Here is a 20,268-nt window from a genome sequence, read left to right as displayed (position 1 = left end):
TCAGCATTTTTTTATGTAGTCCATTTCCAACTACACAAACATACACACACACACACACACCGCATATACCTATATTACAGTCTGTTACTTTTTCGGATTTGTTGCATACTTTTGGGTTGGTGTGTGGAGGATATCGTTTGCGGGGGCGGAGGGGGCGTGAAACTTAACCGTGGATTACATATGCAGCTTTGTCGCTTCAGAGCGGCCACTTGACCCAAATTTGGTGACAAGTTCGGGTTCGGGTTTTTCCTTTCAATATTTCAGGCGCTGAGTGAAGGTGAGCGGCCATGCCTAGGCCTAGTTAAGTTGTAAATTATTTTTTGTAACAAATTTGGCATATTTTCTAGCAGTTTATTATTTTGTATGGGATTAATAGTTTAAAGCGCTATATAATATAATATATATGTAACTATATATATATATACTAACGCACACACTTGCCCAAAATTGTTGCTCGAAACGATAAAAAGAAACAAAATAATACAAGGTTTAATCGCAGCCGAAGAAACTTAGAGCGGCACATTTCGTGTGCCACATTTCTTATGCTCTCTCTTCCATACACAAACGCACACACACACACATAGTCACTCAGTCTAACGTACGCTCTCTCGGCCCACTCCCGCTGCCTCTCTCTCGCTCTTTATCACTCCCTCGCTCTGCCGCTCACGTTGGGCTTGAGCCGCATGCATGCAACGGTAACACGCGAAGGCGCAAACAGTCGCGCGAACGAGCTTCAAACGTAAGGATCGAATAACGTAAACGCCGCGCGCGCGTTGCCAACTCTATTAAGAAATTACATTTTGACTGCGCGCAAAAGTATGCAACGAAATCCGTAATTGCATTTTAAAAATTCATCTGTAGAGTGCAGAGCGCCCAAAGGCAAACAATCTAATCAATCAACCGTTATACTGTTATAATATACATATACATAGATATCGCTCACACACATATATATAATATATTGTAATACGCTTTCTATAAGTGCTAGTGTATGTGTGTGTCTGTTTGTGCCGCTGTGTGTTAATAATTACAAGTTTTTGGAAAATTTAATGAATATTGATTGAATAAAAATATGTCGTAAGTGGAATAGAAATGTGTGCTACAATCAACAGCAACAACAACAACTATAACTACAACAGAAACAACAAAGCACAAAGAAGTAGAAAAGGGTCGTGTAGGTCATTATACGCGGCCTGCCGTTGTCCGGCGCATTCCAATTCATTATAGCCACAAACAGCAGCAAAAACAACAACAACAAAGTTCCTAAATACTATAAACGTCCCACATATGTATGATATGTGCGTATGCGTGTGCGTGTGTGTGCGTGTGTGTGGGGGTATGCATGTCACGCACACACAGACTGGCAGACAACTAGAGAATAGATCTTAGACACACATCATTAAAAGCCGATTGACTTAACTAAATTTTATAATTATAATTATAGGTATAGAGCGCAGGCTTTAGGTCTATTCTTAATTAGGAAAATACATGTTCATTAAGTAGGCTACACTTTAAGTATATTTATATATACATCTGTTTACTTAGCTTGCCCTTTATCTAAACCCTTAGAGGTACATACATATATGAAGCCCGAGTAGAGCATAAGGTCTAGGATAGAGCGTGCATAAAATAAACTGATTTTGTAATATTTTTACTAATTTTATATGTACGCATTTCTTGTGGAGCATATTGGCTCTTTGAGAACGTCTCTCTTTTGTCAGTTTTTATAGCGCTTAAACATTTAATTGATATCTACTTTAAGAACTGACAAAATTTAGTTGAAGTCCTTGCTAAGGACTCGAAATTTTCGTAGTCTATTGAAGTTTCAAAATTTGTTATCCATGAGGCGTGGCAAATAATTAAATTCTCTAAATATTTATTACAGTTATACTGTTTGAGAAGCGAGAAGAGACGAGGTTATGTATGTATGTGCATTGTAATCTTAGCTCTAAAATCTAGGATTCTATACTTGCAAAAGGAAGATAAATGTATTGCAATCTTAGATCTAATATATGTATATAACTTTCGTATATCCCGTATATGTCCTTATGCAAATATTCTTCTTTTGTTATCAAAATTAGTTTAGAGCACAGATTACGGTTACACATGAATTGAATAGGGACAGATTGAATAATGTATATGTACATAGACTGCATTAGACCTTATATGACCATTGGGAGGAAATTTATTACAAAATTGAGCTTGAAACCCGGAAACCTGGAGCCATGAAAATAGACTGGCTTACACTCCACAAATAAAATAATAATATTAGTTCAACATTATCTAAAATATATATAATGTATTTATTCTTTATGTGATTATAATAATTTACAAAGTATTACAAATTACAAATTTTGGACTGGAACACTTCCAGTTAATATTTATATATCAAAACACTCTCAGCATGCCCAGAAACACCTGATGGATGAGCTGCTCCTTATTAACCTGACCTTGCACTCTAATTCATAATTATATAAACACACATAGAGACACACATACTTAAGCATAGACAAAGGATATACATATATATGCGTTACTTTATGGAATGTATAGCGTTGACTTGGGACTCACCTTACTTGCACCTGTCGCTGACATTTTATTTTCATCGCGTGCGTAGCAAAACATTTTTACAGCCACAAAATTTCATTTTACGTTAAGTCTCTAAATTAAAAAAAAAAAAGAAGAGAAAAACTAACTGAATGTCAAAAATGGGCCAAGTGACTTACTGAATAGAAAGAAACATGGAGGAAAACACACAAACAAACAGACGGACAAAGAGCTGGACAGGCACTCGGACAAACAGTCACAAACATTCCCCGACAAATGGGTGCGGCCCCATAAACCTTTCACTAGTTCTCAACTTTGTTTTTCGTAAACTTTACCTTTTCGGGTTTTGTTTTATTTCTGGTATACATACGTATATAATCATATATTAGAAACGTATAGTTTGCTCATATCGAATATAGAGTTTTGACGTCGAAAGTGTGATTAAGATTGAATGAGAGACATGAGCATTATATACATATAATATAATACATATAGGTGAGAGCTATGCAAGTTTTATGATATACGACATTACGGTTTTGATAAGAGCTGAGCAACATTGAACTTTTGATGGATTAATAATATATACCTTAGTATATGAGAATTGGATTATGCTAAGAGTATAGTCTCATCTTAAGACTATACCTTCAAAATGGGAAAAACAAATTTGTGGACAGTCAGAAAGTTAAAATTGAACATTCCCTGTTGATTTACATCTTGGGAACTTGGTAAATTGAAAAGAACTACATATGTATATATATCATATGAATGTGGTTTCTGTATTATAGAAGATTTAATGATTCATTAATGCTTTATCACTTCCACAGTTGTTTATAATCGATGGAGCAGCATGTCTATTTGTTTTGCTTTCTAACTCAACTTTGTTAATTATTATTGTTTATTTTGTTTAGCCTTGACCTTCTTTCCTTAATTTAGGGAGCAGGAAGTAGTTTTAGCGTCGACTCTGCTGACTGAAATATGGGTATATTCGATTATAGATTTATGCAATTAAAGAGACATTTGTAAATAATAAGAAGCAAACTTTTAGGTATCTTTTATACCCATCTAATATTTATAAAACCTTAGTTATTGATTTCATATATGTATGTATATATGCATATACATATATATATATGAGATTTCGACTGCCCTAAGAAAACTGTAAGCGCTGCAAATAATTGACATTCTTAAATAGTTGCCAAGGATCGTTAATAAATTAGCAGAGCAGACACACACACACACACACACACACATATTTATATATGTAGATGTCCTCTATAGAATATATTTTGTGCTATTTTTATCTGAACTACTGAACTATTGTTTAGCCGAGCTTTAGTATATATAGAATAATAAATAATTGCTATCAATGCTACTTCTATATATTGCATTGCATTTTCTATGAATATTGTTGTCAGTCGACCTTTTGTTTCTCACTATTGATTTTTATTGGGGTTTTCTCAATTTGTCAGCAAACAGCATAACATTTACACATAATCAGATACACAAACATACACATACACACATACATATTACTACTGTATGTATATATATAGCTGTATAAATATTGTTAATATTTAAGCTATTGCTAGACTGTGTTTATAGTCCAAACAACTTGAACAAGTAAGAAAAAAAATATTAGAGTTAGTCTCTAATATTAGTCTCTATATATAATAGATTAGGTGGGGTACAAATTATCGAGACTCGATTGAATAAAGTCCTTAGTTTCAAGGCAGACAGACGGACTGTAAATCGGACATTGCACAAAACTAATATAATATTTAGAGTTTTGAGCGAGCAAACTATTGGATTTTTATGAAAAATGCAAGTCTTAGAAATATATAATTTAAATGGAATATATACTAAAAATATTTGATAACAAAAAAAACGTCGAGCAAGAGAATAAACAGCTTAAAGTTGATTCAAAGGCATTTCTTATCGAACAGAGAAATGGATAGTAGTACATTTATTTTTTAGTGATTTTTGTTTATTTTGATTAATTGTATGTACTCGGTAATATTTTTTAAACTAAACTAAATTAAAATTTTGTAACCTATTTCAATAAAATAAAATAAAATAAAACAAAACAAAATAAAATAAAATAAAATAAAATAAAATAAAATAAAATAAAATAAAATAATTTTAAAAAATTTGAAAAAAAAAATCAGAAATAAACTAAAAATCTAATTTCAAATACAAAATTTAATTAAAATGTCTGACAAAGCTAAAAATTTACTTGAAACTAAAAAATGATTAAATCATCTTTAGCTTAGCATTGCTTTGCATACATATATAAAATCAAATTGACTTCCATTATAGAAAAATATTTGAGGTCTTCAAGAAACTTGGCAGTCAATACAACAAGGAATACACAAAGGCATTCTGATTGAGCAAAATTCGTTTTTATACTTTAATTGAGATTAAGCGTACAACATTACTAACTTATAAAATCATGTTGAGTGCTCAATAAAGTGTAGAACAGGTGTTCACCGGCAGGTGTTATAGATACGCGACGATAAGTTTGTCGTTCTGCCGCCGATCAAGAGAAGAAGACGAAAACAATACAAATCGACTGTAAGATTAGCGATTGGCATGAGTAATTGGCATTTAATGCGGACCCTGGCAACAATTAAGCCACACTTGATGAGGGCAGCGCGAATCAGCTGAAACACTGATTATGATTAGATTAACCCAATAGTGAGAGGCGAAATCGTTATAGAATTCACTTACTTCCGATAAGATTAGCGCTATCGAACAACTAATGGAGCTACTGGCGCACGGCCTTTGAATGGAAAGGTTTCAGTTACAATTCAACTGTGGCAGCGTCCGAGCACAATGGAAAAACCAAAACATATTCTAATATGGGGTCTATTGTGCGCCCTGCTCCACTCGCAAGGTACACAGCTCTAACTAACTGTATAAACAGGCAATTTACAAAAACCCAAACAAAATATCCTTTACCCACACCCAAAGGAGCCAAATCATTGTGAGCAATGGCCGGTAATTGAATTAAAGTCCAAGTTCAGTGCGAAAATGACGAGAGAGAGTGAGAGTGAGAGAGAAAAGGATATATACAATATACATATATATGTATAAATATTTGTGTATTTGATGTATTAAAGTACAAACAAACAGCGAACAAGTCAGTCACAATATTAAACAAGAAAAGTAATTAATGCAAAACGCAATCAAGGTCAAGTGCTTTGCCCTATTGACCCTTGGCCAGACGCTGAGGAAAAGCATGAGAAATGCTTTTCATTTTCACAAATGGCTTCGCCAGCCACGGAAAATGGAAATTAAAGTGCCAAAGTGACGAGCGAAATTTCAGCGCTCTTTGTTTCAACCGAAACTGTTTTGTATTCGCATTTTGATGCACTGCCTGAGCAGAGGGTATATGGGAAATGGAATGAAATATGTCAACCATAGGGAAAACGGAAGCGTATATATGGGGAGAGCAATCTCTCTATATATGGGATTACTTTGTGATTTCGTAAGGAATGAAGAGAAGAGAAGAGGAGGAGAAACGTTTATTTTCTCGAATTGAAATATTCTATATAAAGTAATACCCATATATGTTAATCTCAATAGTCATTCTTTTTCCAAATATGCTGATTATAGTTAAATTCTCTTGTCCATTACTTAGTACACCATTGCACTACTCTTTTATAACTATAGCTGTACATTATATACCAGTCCATTATCAGCTCTACCTATTTTTATAAAAAATTCCCACAAATTAAAATTTTTTGTAAGTGTATTTCGGCTTCGTCAGTTCAATGTTTCGTGCTTTAATGTTGTTCCTCTTAACTAGCGGAAGTTCTTGTGGCGTATACGTAATATATATTTGCAGGCCTTTAGAGACTTTGGCGGCCTTGCGTGTTGGCAAACCGTTACAGCCGTCAAATATCGCAAACATTAAAGCTGCAAAAAGTTAGATTTTTAATAAGTTAATTAACAGTTTGGCCTTGCGTAGGCTCGCACCCAGCCATGCACACCTACGAATGGGCCTCGGGCGTATACTTAATTAATTACTTATTGATAGCGCAGCCACATAGTGCAGCAGCTCCCTTTTACTATCTTAATTGGAAATTTGTTTTTATTTCATTATTATTTTTTTTTATTTAAAAATCGTGACAAAATTAAAATTTGTATTCTCATTAAAATGCTCTATTTATGCTTGATCATCAATTAGTTAGTCAATCAGTCAATCAATCAATCAATCAGCTTAACACTCAATCCATCCGTCTGTCAAAGAACCATTCAATCAGGCAGTCAGTCCATCAATCAGTCACCCAATCAAAGCTATACCTGTAAACTCTTATAAAAATACCCGCTCGAAATGTTAAACAGGTATATTCATTTTGAGCAATAAACCAGTCTATCAGTCTGTCTGCTAATTGTGCTCGAAGAGACCTGAAAATACCGATATACATATATATAATATATATATAACCACGTCTAAGATTATAATGCGTGGCGTGACAAATCGAAAACAAAATCCTGAAACAATCATGGAACTAAAATAGAGCCAAATGACTGTTCTACAAGAATTTCTTCAGAGCGAGTATTACGCAGTATTAAATTTTCTCACCCGTTTTCGTGTTTCTGATGTCGTCGAAATTTGTTGTTTGTGGCTGCAATGAAGTTGATTAAACAAATAGCTGAACCGAATAAAAATATTCTATAACGAAAATAAATCAAAATCAACATGATAACAGTCATAAATCGAACTAAAAATAATACGGGTTTATGCGACAGACCTTCGCAAAAGCCGATGCAATTATATTTAATTTTGAGCTATTAAATAATTCAAGCTAAGCTAATTTTGGGCATGTTTTGAGCCAAGAGTCGATCGATAACGTGCGTCAAAGGGGACAATCACACTAAATGGACAAAATGCTCGAATATTGAAATATATATATACATATATATATATGTAGATACATAACTATATAAGCTCTCTCCTCCTGGCAGGAGACGGCGGTGCATTGGCTGTGCTTTGGCCATGTGAAAGCGATGCGGATTGCACAGCTGCTGGCTCTAGCTGTGACCCGGAAACAAATCTCTGCGCCTGCTCCAGCTTTGATCAGGTCTTCTCGGATGACTACTCGGAATGCTTGAACACCGCACTGATTGGTGACGCATGCCAAGCCACCGTTCAATGCAATCTTATGCCAACGGGAGCCAGTTGTAAAACCGGGGTCTGCGATTGCGCCGATGGCCAAATCTATTTGCATGGCAAATGTAGGCCAGTGAATGGACTCAACGAGCCCTGCGAAACGGTGCGCCTAGAGCCTGGCATTCAATTGTCTTACAGTATTATAAATCCCCTTCGATTTCTTGACAGGATTTGGATTGCTTCTTTGGCTACGATCGAGCATCCGTGCGCTGTGAGGAGAGCGTTTGCGCCTGTGCAAATGGCTATTATCACAGATATGGAAACATATGCCGTCGCAAATCAATGGGTAATTATATACATATTCATATGCAGTAAAGTCTGCTATAGATGAACAATTGAGCTCGTCTATGTACTTCATATAAGTCTTAACTACTCGCACTTCAGAGCACTTGAATATAGATGTTAGATCATGTGAAACTTTGAGCTCTGTAAGCTTCATAAAGTTGTTCCTCAACCGAGTTTTCACTGAAAATATCACTCTTTCCGGTATCTTTAAACCGTATTCCAAATAAGTTAAACTTAAGTTTTCCCATAACAGAGGTTTCACTGTAAATTGTATTTTAGAAAAAAACGATGCTTGCGTCGTTAATGAGGACTGTGATGCACTGGGCGCCAGTGCCGCCTGCGTGGGTCTAACCTGTACGATTGTGGATGAGTCGAGCACCACGGCCAGCACCACCGTCGGCACGGAAACCACGCCGGAGGAGAACGACACCGAGAGCACGACGGAGAATATCGAAACAACTGATGCGAACACGAATCCAACTGAATCGAATGAGGAGACAACTGAGCCGGAATCCATTACCACAACCATTAGAACCGAGGAGCAAGCCAGTTGGGCACGCGAAAAGAAACAGTTCACGAAAGCTTTTCTACATGCCACGCCCACTCACAAAGATGCCGCCGCCCAGGCGACGTTGCCATTGATTAACGGCGACAGCGAGCCATTGCTGTTGACCCCTCGTCGCAGTCGTGAAATCGCCGTGCAGACGAGCATTGACCAGTACGAGCTGAAGGAGCTGGGACGTAGTTTCAAGAATGCGGCCACAGCAACTACAACGACAACAACAACCGCCTCAACCAACTCCACCAACAATCGTCGTCGGTTGCCCGCCATTTTTCGCTATGATAATGAGGATATCAAAACGTATTCAACGTTGGGATCGAGTCGCGATGACGACGATATCGAGGACAAAAAGTGTGAGTATTCAATTTGTACTATAATAAATTTTTGAACAAGTTCTATGGGGGAATGGGGGGAAGACCAGCGGAACTTAATGCCATAATTTGAAATAATGTCAACCGAGCAGATGTTTCAACTCTCACGATACCGCAATTAGCCACGCTTTCGCAAAGAAACGTAATCAAATCGAAAATTGGTTGACAACAGATAACTGAGTCAACTTACTCTAGCTTTCGAATTTCCCATTTGTTATTTGTTTACTAAAGTCAGCGATTACTAGCAAATGTTTTTTTTTAAATATATCCGCCCCAATCTTGGTATTTGCCAATACTGAGAAGGCTAATCGATAAACCAAATCGTATTCAATTTGATAATCAGTGCTGGGTAACTTATCTCTGTCAAACGTGGACAGCACTAATAAGACGAGTGCTGGCAATTTGAAAATTTGAAATAATTATCGATAACGCAACATTCATAGTTATCTTCGCTGATTGCTGTTCAAGTTGTTGCTAATTTTTGATACAAAATACAAATACATATATGTAATTGTTCTCATTTTGTTTTCAGATGGCAGTAGCTGCACTGACATTGGCAAATCCTGCACTGGCCTGCCCCACTCGATCTGCACAAACAAGATTTGCCTATGCAGGCAGGGTTATTATGCTCGCAACGGCAAATGTTTTGCAGGTAAGAGAGAATCATATATTGTTAACATTATTTGCTCATTTTCGTCTTTGACAGAGCTCGGCGAGATAGCGGAGAGCAGCGACGAATGTGAATATGAGTATGATAAGTTGTCCAAGACTTGTATATGCCAAAAGAACTATTTTTATGAACGTGACCTGCGCAATTGTAGAAAACGTGAGTAGAATTCCAACTTGATGGAGTAACTAAATGCTCATTACAAATTTATATTATTTATTGTCTCACAGCCATTCAGTATCACCTGTCCTGCACATCGAACAGCCAATGTAGTCCCTTTGGCGCCTCCTATTGCCACCCGCAGATTCCCAGACGTTGCACGTGCGAGGAGTACGCCCAATACAATGAGATCTCGCAGCTCTGCGAATACAAGGATGGCCTGGGCGCTGAGTGCGAGTCGAACGACGGCTGCCTGGTGGATCACTCCATTTGCTCAAACCGCTTCTGTGTCTGTCGCGACAACTATTTCGAGAAGGACGAAATGTGTGTGGCAGGTAAATTGAAATATAAGATGATCAGTATATATACGCAGATATTAAGTGTTCAATAATTTGTCTGACCAGGCATCGGTGCCGAGTGCTCAGAGGATGAAGAGTGCGTAGCTGAAAACACCGCATGCACTAGCAACTCAGCCAAGGACTCGGAGCATCCGCGCTCCTGTCAATGCCGCAAGGGCTATGTGCACTTCAAGGACGAGTGTCTCAAAGAAGGTGTGTATGAGGCATCGAAATATCCTTCTGAAGTTATTAAAGTCACTTTCATTGTAGCCGACGAGCTGGGCGACGAGTGTATCGAGGATGAGCAGTGCAAGCCGCTGCTAGCCACTTGCAGTGAGGCTGGCAAATGCAGCTGCACCGACGAACAGCACGAAAAGAATGGAGTTTGTGAAACGAAACGATGTAAGTTTATATAAGCTACATGCATAACTAAAATATAAATACATCTAATGTATTTGCTTTCAGTGCTAAGCGAGCCCTGCTCAAAGGCCACAGAGTGTTTTGTTGAAAAGGATCCCGAGAATGTGGAATGTCGCAACTCCGTCTGTCAATGCAAATTCGGCTATCAAGCGAGCACTGAGCAGAGGCAGTGCATACGTGTAATGCCCAACAAAAAGAGTAAGTTTCTAATAAAAACAATACAATTACAAACAATTTTACTAAACTAGTTCAATTTACACAGATTCTTCCGGTAGGCCCAGCGCTCTAAAAATCATCACATTCGCATTGATAGGCTCCGCTTTTTTAATAACCAGCGCAGCCATTAAGCAGGCGTATTACTAATTGGCATCATTGATATAGCCATAGACAACCAAGAAAAGCAAATCAAGAGTTTTAACTAGATAATATACATATGAATAATTTTTATTGTAAATGTATAAGCGTTGTGAGCAACTCCCTGTGGATATGTTGAGGCCATGTAACCAGGTCCTGTTTGACCCGGTTTAGTATTGATTGCAGTATTAATCAATGATGATGCATGGCATGCATAAATATACATATAAACATTAAGCTAGTATTAAACATTTTAAGCAATACATGAGATATGCATAAATGCATAAGAGATTAGAAATTCGGTGAGATATTTGCTCGCTTCTATCAATTAACTACTCTTTAAGCGAACCTTTCAAGTTAAGTTCAATCAAATGTTGAGTAACTGATGTAAACTTGTAAAATATGCGCTAATAAATTAAGACTTAAACACATCTTTAAACACTATTTATGATCTATTACTTGAATTTATTGTTGAATCATAAATGGGTATGAGTTCTTAACGTTTCTTAACACGTTTTTGCTATTGACAAATTACAATTAGTAAATATGTTAGCAATCCGTTGGACGAGACGACAATCGATCGCTTTATTCAAAGCTTCAGTGCGCGCCAAAGTGTAATCGATATACAATACACTAGTTACTGGAATGGAACGATGATTTTGATATCGATTAAGCAATACATGTATATGGCAATTCAAAATCAAAATCAACGATAATAATTATTCCGGTTATACAAGAATATTCTCGTTTTGTTTGTGTGCATAGAATAAGTTGCTTAAGAAAACTTTTTATTTATAAATATGAAGTGCTAAAAATTTATTTATTAAAAAAAAAATGTTACAAAGGCTATCGCTCTTTAAGTTGCACCCAGAAATCTGGAGGTGATATGATCAGGCCATTGAAATTTTTGGAGAGATCAGGTAAGCTATCTCCTGGGGCTAGAACATAGTCAAAGTTCTGCAACATGGCTGTGGTCATTAGGAAGAGCATATTCCGTGCAAAGGTCTCGCCGGCACACAATCGTTTGCCAGCGCCAAAGGGCAGGGACAAGTCCTTCTTGAGGCACAAATTGCCTTGATCGTCCAGAAAACGATCGGGTCGGAAATTATCGGGATCCGACCAAATCCGCTTGTCCGAGTGCATGGCAAATAGGCTGGGAACAACTATGGTGTCCTGGGAATCACAACATATTTATTAGGAAAGTTAAATAAGAATAGAAGCTTATATATCACTTACTTTGGGTATACGATAGCCCATTAGTTCAGTGTCCTCTAGAGCTTTGTGTGGCACATCAGAAGGCACCAAAGTCTCGATTCGCATAGTCTCGCGTATCGTAGCTTCCGTGTAGGGCATCCTTTGACGATCCTCCAAATTGGGTAAACGACCACAACCCACCACCTCATCGATCTCGCGTTGTATGCGCTTCGTGACTTCGGGGTACAGCATTAGATACTGCACAATGAGCGATAATTGAACACCGACTGCTGTGAATGCGGGAAATGAGAAATCGATAAGAGCCATGATGAACTGATTGCGATTGAAGCCGTATTCCTTGGGTAGATCCTTTTTCATTTGGGTTATGTAGAGATCAAGGAAGTTGCGTTCGCAGCATTCGTCGTAGCTATCTATGTGGCGATCGATAAATTCCGAAAAGTATTGATATATATACAAGTTCGCCTCATTCAGTTTGTTATATCCGCTAGCCTCGGGCCAGATATGTCGAATCCAAGGCATAATGCTCAACAATCTTCCATAGTCATCGGCATTGCGTTGAAATTGTATGCCCAATTGAACAAGTTTCAGTAGCCTGGCCATTTCAGCCCTGGGGACTCGTTCGTTGTAGACAATGCTAAAGTGACTATTGGCTGAGAAGGGATTGAAAAACAGCGGCAATTGTATTCTATATCCGCCGGGCTTGACCAGCTGATGCTCATGCTCGTAGCGTGGACCGTTGCGTATGAGATCTAGCATGTCGGTAATCTCCTCCTTGATGATCAGCTCCAACTGATCGAAGCGACGACCAAATCCAAAGTCACGCAGATAACGTAGAATGAAGCGCCGCTGTTCCTTCCACAGAACTCCCTCCTGGAAGAATATGCCTGAAAATCATACACATAACTTATGATATATTATATATTAAATGATTATTGCAATCTAATTGATGTCAACATAATTCATGCCTGAGAACTCTTATCGAACCCAAAATGTCTGGCAACAAACGCAGAACCGCAACAAATTGAGAAGATGTTTTTTGATGTTTTTATATAGGTGTCTGCTGAGACACATTTATTACTAAGCGCCTGATAAGGATTTACTGAAAATATAATACCCACTTCTAATTAACAAAAGCTATTGATAGCCCTGCTTGACAATAGAATAATTATAAATATTGTAAATACAAAGAGTAGGGTTTTTGTTGATAATTTGAAATAATCTGTTGACATGATCTACACGAGTAGTACATGACGTTTATTAGATTAGATTTGCGAACAGAGAAAGAAAGGTGTGTGTCAGAGAGACAAGCGTGTTGGAGTTTGGAATATGCGACTGGAATATACCGTAAGCTCTTTCAATTATGCGTACCAGCCAGTATCGGCTGGGGATCTAGGATATAAAGGATTTAAGATTCTATAACCCACCTCGTACACAATCGCCTGAATCTCGCATTTTACCCAAAAAGAGACAGGGTCGTCCATCGTAAGCTTGATTATTTAAGATCTCGCGTACGCCTTCTCCGTTGTGCACCACGGCGACTGGATATTTGCCCACATATAGACCAATAATGTCCGACTTGTACCACTTGCTGAGTGATAGAGCTGCCTTGTGTAGGTATTTATAATTGATCAGCAGCAAGAATAGATAGCTTCCGAAAAAGGGCAAACGTGGAGGACCTAAGGGATTAAACTTGAGTTATTCACACGCGAAATCCAACTCGACTTTGATTGGCTAACCCGGCGGAAATCCTGCAGGACGACCAAATACATATTTATATGACTGATGTATAAATATGATCGACACCACTGAGAGTAGGAGAAGAGTTAACATTTTGCTTTCGTTTCGAGCCAAGTTCAAAATAATACTAAGCCTTTCCAACGAACGACCGCTATTAAAGTACTAATAGTCAGATAATGTCGTAAATGCACTTTAGAACTCAAAATGATAAGTGCAGTAGCTGTTGAGACATCGATTCACAACATCCAGTTTTTCTCGATAGAGGTAGTACATGTGAAAAGGTTTAGTTCAGCCTGTGATCCTTATCTGTCACACGTGCAATAGATTGCAATAAAAAATGAACTTATTCTAATGAGTTCAGATTATAAATAATAACAAATAAACAAATTAATCAATATACATTTTCATACCCTTATAATCGGGGTATTATATTCATGGGGTTAAAGCTGTTAATGCTAGATGATAGGCCTTATAAAAACTTTCAAATTTTTCGGTTTTTTGCCAATTATTAGATTAATTCCGTTATTGCTAGATGATAATCCATATAAAGAATTCATAACTTTTTTTTTTTTTTTGGGTATCTCCTAGTCGAGCAGTCTCCACAAGATTCGAATCTACTGTGACACATGGAACTGATGTTCATGCAGATAACACATGTGTTCAGATTAATTTGCGTGCTCTTATACAAATTAATTGAAAATAGTATATACAATACACATATGATTAATGATTTATTTTGCTCTCAGTTGAGTTATTTACTAATCACCGATGTCGTCGAGGCAAGATCAACATCAATCATTGTAGACATTGAGACGTTGACGTTTTGTTCCGTTTTGCAGTTGACATTGTAGAGCTGTCTATAGACAATAGCTTCCTCCAATTATCAGCAATTATGATGCGCTTATACGAAACTGAAAGCGTACTTATACTAAATACTTGGATCATGAACATATCAATTAAGGGGTATCTACTAGCCTTGCTCGCATTCGCTGAGCTTTCTCTTTAGGCAGTTGCGCTTGAATTTGAATATTTGTCTTTCTTATTGCTTTCTAAATTGACTATCAATTTTGGTGAGATTTGTGATAGTTATCTATATCATTATAGCATTTGAACTGATTAAATAATATAAGCGATAAAATCAATTTAATATGTGCTAGGCAGCCGCTTAAGCATTTTGAATATTGTTGTCCTCGCTTACCATAAATTGTTTGCTTTCCCAGGGAATGGCAAAATCTTAGTGATGTGCTTAATGTTGTTTTGCTCGATAGTAGCTCATTCCATTTCGATAAGTAAATGCAACTTTCTAGAGCGCTAAGCTCAAAATTTCAAACTCAATCCAATCAAAACTTTCGATAAAAGGAAATTTCAAATACAAGTATTTTTTTGTAAATACTTGTACAGCGTAAAAAGGTATTGATTGCAGCTCTGTATATTGTACATTGTAATTGATATTAAAGCATAATCTCCACTGAAACCGACAAAATAAAAAAATAAATAACAAATGTAAATATAAATATGTAGGTGTCGATTCTCCAATGCGAAACTGGGAGTTCTCGGTGGCTATTAACATCGCCACTCCTCTTTTGCTCAAATGTCTACTCGCCAATTCCAAACTAATGCTAATAATTCAATGACAATTAAATAGAAATTGCGATTCTTGAAACAAAAATGTTTTGATGGATGTGTGAACATATGTCCACATATAATAAATTCTTGAAGCTGCTGCCACGTGCGTTTGCTTACAGGTCAAAAGTATTTGATACCTTGAACCCAATAAAAATGGTAAATTTCTAGCTTTTATAGGTTTTGCGATAGACGCGTTCACACAGACGGTCAGACGGACGGACAGCTCGCCTCAGCTCGTCGCCTTGATCAAAAATAATAATAATAATAAAGCACTTGATGACGTCTGCCACGCCCCCTTTCTGGCTTTTGATTTTTAATGGGCTCAAGGTATCAAATACGTTTGGGCTATTAGCAAAAGCACGTGGCAGCAGCGCCAAGAATTTTGCTTTATATTTTTATTTTTTATTGCTATATTGTGTTTTCATTATCAGCTTTAGTTTAGAATTACCGACTAAACTCTGGATTTTGCCTCCAGGCAAAACGACGAACATTTATATTTTAATTTTTTTCGTTTTCAATAGAGATTTTGCCGTCTAACAGTGATAGACAAATTTTTGGGTTTTCACATTTTATTTTATTTATTTATTTTAATTTAACAAATATGGCTATTTTTGAAAGAACAAGTTCAAAAATGCAATATAGTTTTGCATAGTTTTATGCTAGATTCAAGTTGTGGTCGCAGGTTGGACAGGTTTCGGGAGTGTTCCTAGTCGGGCCCAAGAATAGAGTTTTCTTACTTAGTAAATATTGGCTCGTGGCATTACGAACGCTCTTTGAGTTGTACCCAGTAATCTGGAGGCGTTAGAACCAGCCCGACCTCATTCTTGGATAGATCAGGCAAGCTGTCGCCCGGGGCTAGAACGTAGTCAAAGTTCTGCAACATGGCTGTGGTTATTAGGAAGAGCATATTCCGTGCAAAGGTCTCGCCGGCACACAATCGTTTGCCAGCTCCAAAGGGCAGGGACAAGTCCTTCTTGAGGCACAAATTGCCTTGTTCGTCCAGAAAACGTTCGGGTCTGAAATTTTCGGGATCACCCCAAATTCGCTTGTCCATGTGCATGGCATATAGACTGGGAATGACTAGGGTGTCCTGTGAATAACATATTATTTGTATATATCATATTATTGTGATCAGTTTATAGGGAACTTACCTTGGGTATACGGTAGCCCATGAGCTCAATGTCTTCGAGAGCTTTGTGTGGCACATCGGAAGGTACCAAGGTGTCGATGCGCATGGTCTCTCGTATCGTTGCCTCAGTATAGGGCATCTTCTCACGATCGTCCAATGTGGGCAGGCGTCCACTGCCCACCACATCATCGATTTCGCGTTGTATGCGCTTCGTGACCTCGGGATTGAGCATGAGGTACTGCACAATCAGTGTTGCTTGGTTGCCGAGTGCCGTGAAAGCGGGAAACGAGAAATCGATGAGGCCCATGATGAACTGTTCGCGATTGAAGCCGTATTCTTTGGGCAGATCCTTCTTCATTTCGGCTATGTAGATATCAATGAAATTGCGCTCGAAGTTTTCATCGTAAGTAAGTAAATGGCGATCGACTATTTCTGCAAAGTATTGATATATAAACATGTTCGCCTCATACAGTTTCTTATATCCGCTGGTCTCGGGCCAGATATGTCGAATCCACGGTATGATGCTCAACATTCTTCCATAATCATCGCCGTTGCGTTGAAATTGTAGTCCAAACTGAATTAGTTTTATTAGCTTGGCCATTTCGGGTCTCGAAGTCCGCTCGTTGTAGACAACGCTGAAGTGACTATTGGCAGCGAAGGGACTGAAAAATAGAGGCAGTTGTATTCTATATCCACCCGGCTTGACCAGCTCATGCTCGTGCGCGTAGCGAGGACCGCTGCGTATGATCTCGAGCATGTCGGTAATTTCCTCCGCGATGACATTCTCCAACTGATCGAAGCGACGACCAAATCCAAAGTCACGCAGATAACGAAGAATAAAGCGACGCTGTTCTTTCCACAGAATTCCATCCTTAAAGAATATGCCTGAAAATAATATTTGTAGATTATATTTATTGTTATGGCAATCTTGTATAATTTCACTTTCAGACACTGTTTACCGATAATGATTCTCACACAAAAAAACAAAAAAATTAAAAAAATAAATAAAAAAAATTTTTAACCAATAAAAATGAAAAATGATCAATTAGCGTCCTACCTCAACAAATTGAGCAGATAGTGGCTCTACAGAAACCTAATTAAGATTAGTGCCCAAATAAGTGAGGCATTATTTAATGCCTGATAACGATTTATGAAAGGACTGACAAATTTTGATGCGTCATTGTGAATAGCTGAAAGCATATCTTCTAATGACGTATGGATCCTTATAGCCTACCTCGAACACAAACTTCAGGATCACGGATTTTGCTCAAGTAGACAACGGGTCGTCCATCGCAGAGCTGATTATTCAGGATCTCACGAACTGCCTCTCCATTGTGGACGACGGCAATTTGAAACGATCCCACATACAGACCAATAATGTCCGACTTGTACCACTTGCTGAGTTGTAAAACGGCCTTGTGTAGGTATTTGTGATTGATCAGCAGCATAAAGAGATAGCTGCCGAAGATGGGCAATCGTGGAGGACCTGCAAGGATTCAAGGATTAGGAAATCACACGCGAAATTCGATTCAGACTCTGTTTGTCTAACCCGGTGGGAATCCTTCAGGACGAGCGACTGCATATTTATATAGCTGATATAAAAATATGAGCGTCACCAACGTAAGTAAAACAACAGTTATCATTTTGATTTGTCCCGACTTAAGCTCGAGTCAGTACTGAGCTTTTCGAACAGATGGCACGTCTATAAGGTAGCATTTTTCTGATAGACTTTAGAACTCAGAAATGGAAAAATTTTTTTATAACGATTACGTCTGCGACACAATCTCTGTATATAAGACCAACTAAAGAATGGTGGTTCGATATGAGATTAAGAGGCTCGTCTAGACTATAAAAAATATAAAAATTAAAAAAAAACATAAACAGCTTGACTCTTGCACATGGTGAATAGAATCATTAAATTTCGAAAAAAATAAAATACGCAAAAGCGTGCCAGACAGCTTAGTCCGACTAGCAGATACCCTAAGCCCAAAAAGTATTGCTTGCCTGATATATTGACAAGAGATTGCTATCTACTCATATGACATCTGTAAACACCAATAAAAACAGTTTCTAGATGTCAAACGGATAGACATGGAACATTCTAAGATATCATAGATGTCGTCAGCTTACATTTAAAGTCGAGCTCCGTGGCAACTAAAAATAATAAGTATATAATCAGCTCTTTATTAGTCTGAGCGTTTAATAATGGTACAGTTTCAATATTTCTTTTTAATTGAACAATTTAATTGATATTTTGCAGCAGAAGCATGAATTTCATTCTTTTTGTTCGGCTTAGCAAATAAATACGTTTTATATAAATGGAGCGCTCGCTCACGTTGACTTTGCGCTTTCTGGAGAGATTAAAATGCGTTGTTTATTTATGTGAATTAAATTTATATTAAATATTTTTATTATTTTGTATTTATGTAGATTAAATAAATATTAAATATTTGGATTATTTTTGTTGATGTTCTTATATATACTACAAAATTGGTTGATTTTTTTGTTCTTATTTGGATTAATTTAATAGTAAAGCGTGTGTAGTGTTTACTTACGTATTAATATATATTAAACATATTTATTTATACACCTATGTAGATTAAATTATTATTAAATATGTTTATTTATACACCTTTGTAGATTAAATTAATATTAAATATCTTTTTATTTTTCATATTTTTTTATTACTACTTTACTTTAAATTAGGGATCAACATTTTATTATATTGTACTAGTTTATTAACTTATTTTTCTTGCATTTTCGCCGGTGATCTATGAGCTGTGGGCGAGGTCAGATCAATCTCGATGATTGGCGTCATCGAAGCGTTGGCATTCTCCTTTTCTTTTGCCGATGGCACAGAAGAGAATAGCTGCCGCCATTTTTCAATGCTGGCGCTGGGCTCGTTCAAACGTGACCAAAGTGTATTTAAGGCCTTTACATCATAGGCATCACAGTTAAAGGGTAGCCACTCGCCTTGCTCGGGCCTCACTGCAGCTCCTTTTATACGGGCGGGCAATGCCTTTAGATTTATATAGGTGTTGGTTGCTTCACTCAGAGTGCGCACGCTGCAAGCAGATGGAGAATTGATAATTTAAATAGATAAACGAATGTTTCCTTGCACTCACAAGCCCATCAGTTCGTCTCGGCGTTTTTTCTTCGTAGCTAATTCCGCCTGCATTTCACTCAAGTTTTGTTGCTCTCTGAGCAACTTGTCGCGTATTGCTTGCTCAAGTGCTCTGCGATTCTCTTGATCCTCTTTACGTTCGTTTGATATTTCATTTAACTTATCTAATTTATGTTGCTGGCGCTTTATAATTTGATGTTTGGCAGCTGTGTACAAAATAATATTTAATTCATATTTCAATTCCAGTTGTAAACAATTTTAGTTACCGATTTTGCTGTGAAACTTGGCGCTCTGCTTAGCTAGTGCATTCTCCTGTTGCTGCAAGCTTATATCATTTTGCAACATTGTCATTAGACGTTTGCGCGTGTCAATTTGTTTTGCCATGCTTATTAGTTGGATGATTTCAGAAAAAATTTAAATAAATAGCGCTACAAACGCTCGTATATCAAAGCGACGCTTCGTTCATATCTGGAGTTGCCAGACTGGTAAGATTCTATTCCACTTCACATTAGAGATGAGCACAATTCACGCAACTGCTACTTTTAATATATTACCAAC

The 20,268-nt window shown here is 37.4% G+C and overlaps 4 protein-coding genes across 7 annotated transcripts; 1 reads left to right on the top strand and 3 right to left on the bottom strand.

Moving 5' to 3' along the window:
* Positions 1-711: 711 nt before the first annotated feature.
* Positions 712-11,321, top strand: LOC108659030 (uncharacterized). 4 transcript variants are annotated; one of them, XM_089264987.1, is made up of 11 exons: positions 712-1,077; positions 7,519-7,826; positions 7,892-8,009; positions 8,288-8,923; positions 9,474-9,593; positions 9,648-9,767; positions 9,839-10,102; positions 10,172-10,318; positions 10,376-10,507; positions 10,571-10,723; positions 10,788-11,321. In XM_089264987.1, exons 2-11 carry the CDS (start codon positions 7,716-7,718, stop codon positions 10,886-10,888), a joined length of 1,902 nt encoding a protein of 633 aa, XP_089121113.1. In that variant the 5' UTR covers positions 712-1,077; positions 7,519-7,715; the 3' UTR covers positions 10,889-11,321. The 4 variants fall into 4 exon arrangements, with proteins under 4 accessions (XP_089121113.1, XP_089121125.1, XP_089121118.1 ...); XM_089264999.1 differs by having other exon boundaries at positions 724-816; XM_089264992.1 differs by lacking the exon at positions 712-1,077 and adding an exon at positions 1,153-1,174.
* A 382-nt stretch (positions 11,322-11,703) lies between these two features.
* LOC108659034 (putative cytochrome P450 304a1) lies at positions 11,704-13,989 on the bottom strand. Its single transcript, XM_018111747.3, has 4 exons — positions 13,831-13,989; positions 13,519-13,770; positions 12,116-12,978; positions 11,704-12,052 (listed from the first exon to the last, which is right to left on the bottom strand). The coding sequence occupies exons 1-4, from the start codon at positions 13,922-13,924 to the stop codon at positions 11,726-11,728; spliced, it is 1,536 nt and encodes a 511-aa protein (XP_017967236.1). The 5' UTR covers positions 13,925-13,989; the 3' UTR covers positions 11,704-11,725.
* A 2,017-nt stretch (positions 13,990-16,006) lies between these two features.
* LOC108659040 (putative cytochrome P450 304a1) lies at positions 16,007-18,294 on the bottom strand. The gene is made up of 4 exons (XM_018111760.3): positions 18,136-18,294; positions 17,821-18,072; positions 16,609-17,471; positions 16,007-16,547 (listed from the first exon to the last, which is right to left on the bottom strand). The coding sequence occupies exons 1-4, from the start codon at positions 18,227-18,229 to the stop codon at positions 16,218-16,220; spliced, it is 1,539 nt and encodes a 512-aa protein (XP_017967249.1). The 5' UTR covers positions 18,230-18,294; the 3' UTR covers positions 16,007-16,217.
* A 474-nt stretch (positions 18,295-18,768) lies between these two features.
* On the bottom strand, positions 18,769-20,197 carry Spc25 (kinetochore protein Spc25). Its single transcript, XM_018111756.3, has 3 exons — positions 19,977-20,197; positions 19,712-19,916; positions 18,769-19,651 (listed from the first exon to the last, which is right to left on the bottom strand). The coding sequence occupies exons 1-3, from the start codon at positions 20,092-20,094 to the stop codon at positions 19,330-19,332; spliced, it is 645 nt and encodes a 214-aa protein (XP_017967245.1). The 5' UTR covers positions 20,095-20,197; the 3' UTR covers positions 18,769-19,329.
* Positions 20,198-20,268: the final 71 nt, after the last annotated feature.

Source organism: Drosophila navojoa, chromosome 2 (genome assembly GCF_054131105.1).
Source record: "Drosophila navojoa isolate 15081-1374.11 chromosome 2, UAZ_NAV_1.0, whole genome shotgun sequence".
Lineage (NCBI taxonomy): Eukaryota > Metazoa > Arthropoda > Insecta > Diptera > Drosophilidae > Drosophila > Drosophila navojoa.
Note: the sequence above shows the minus strand (reverse complement) of the source record. Positions and strands in the feature narration are given on the sequence as shown.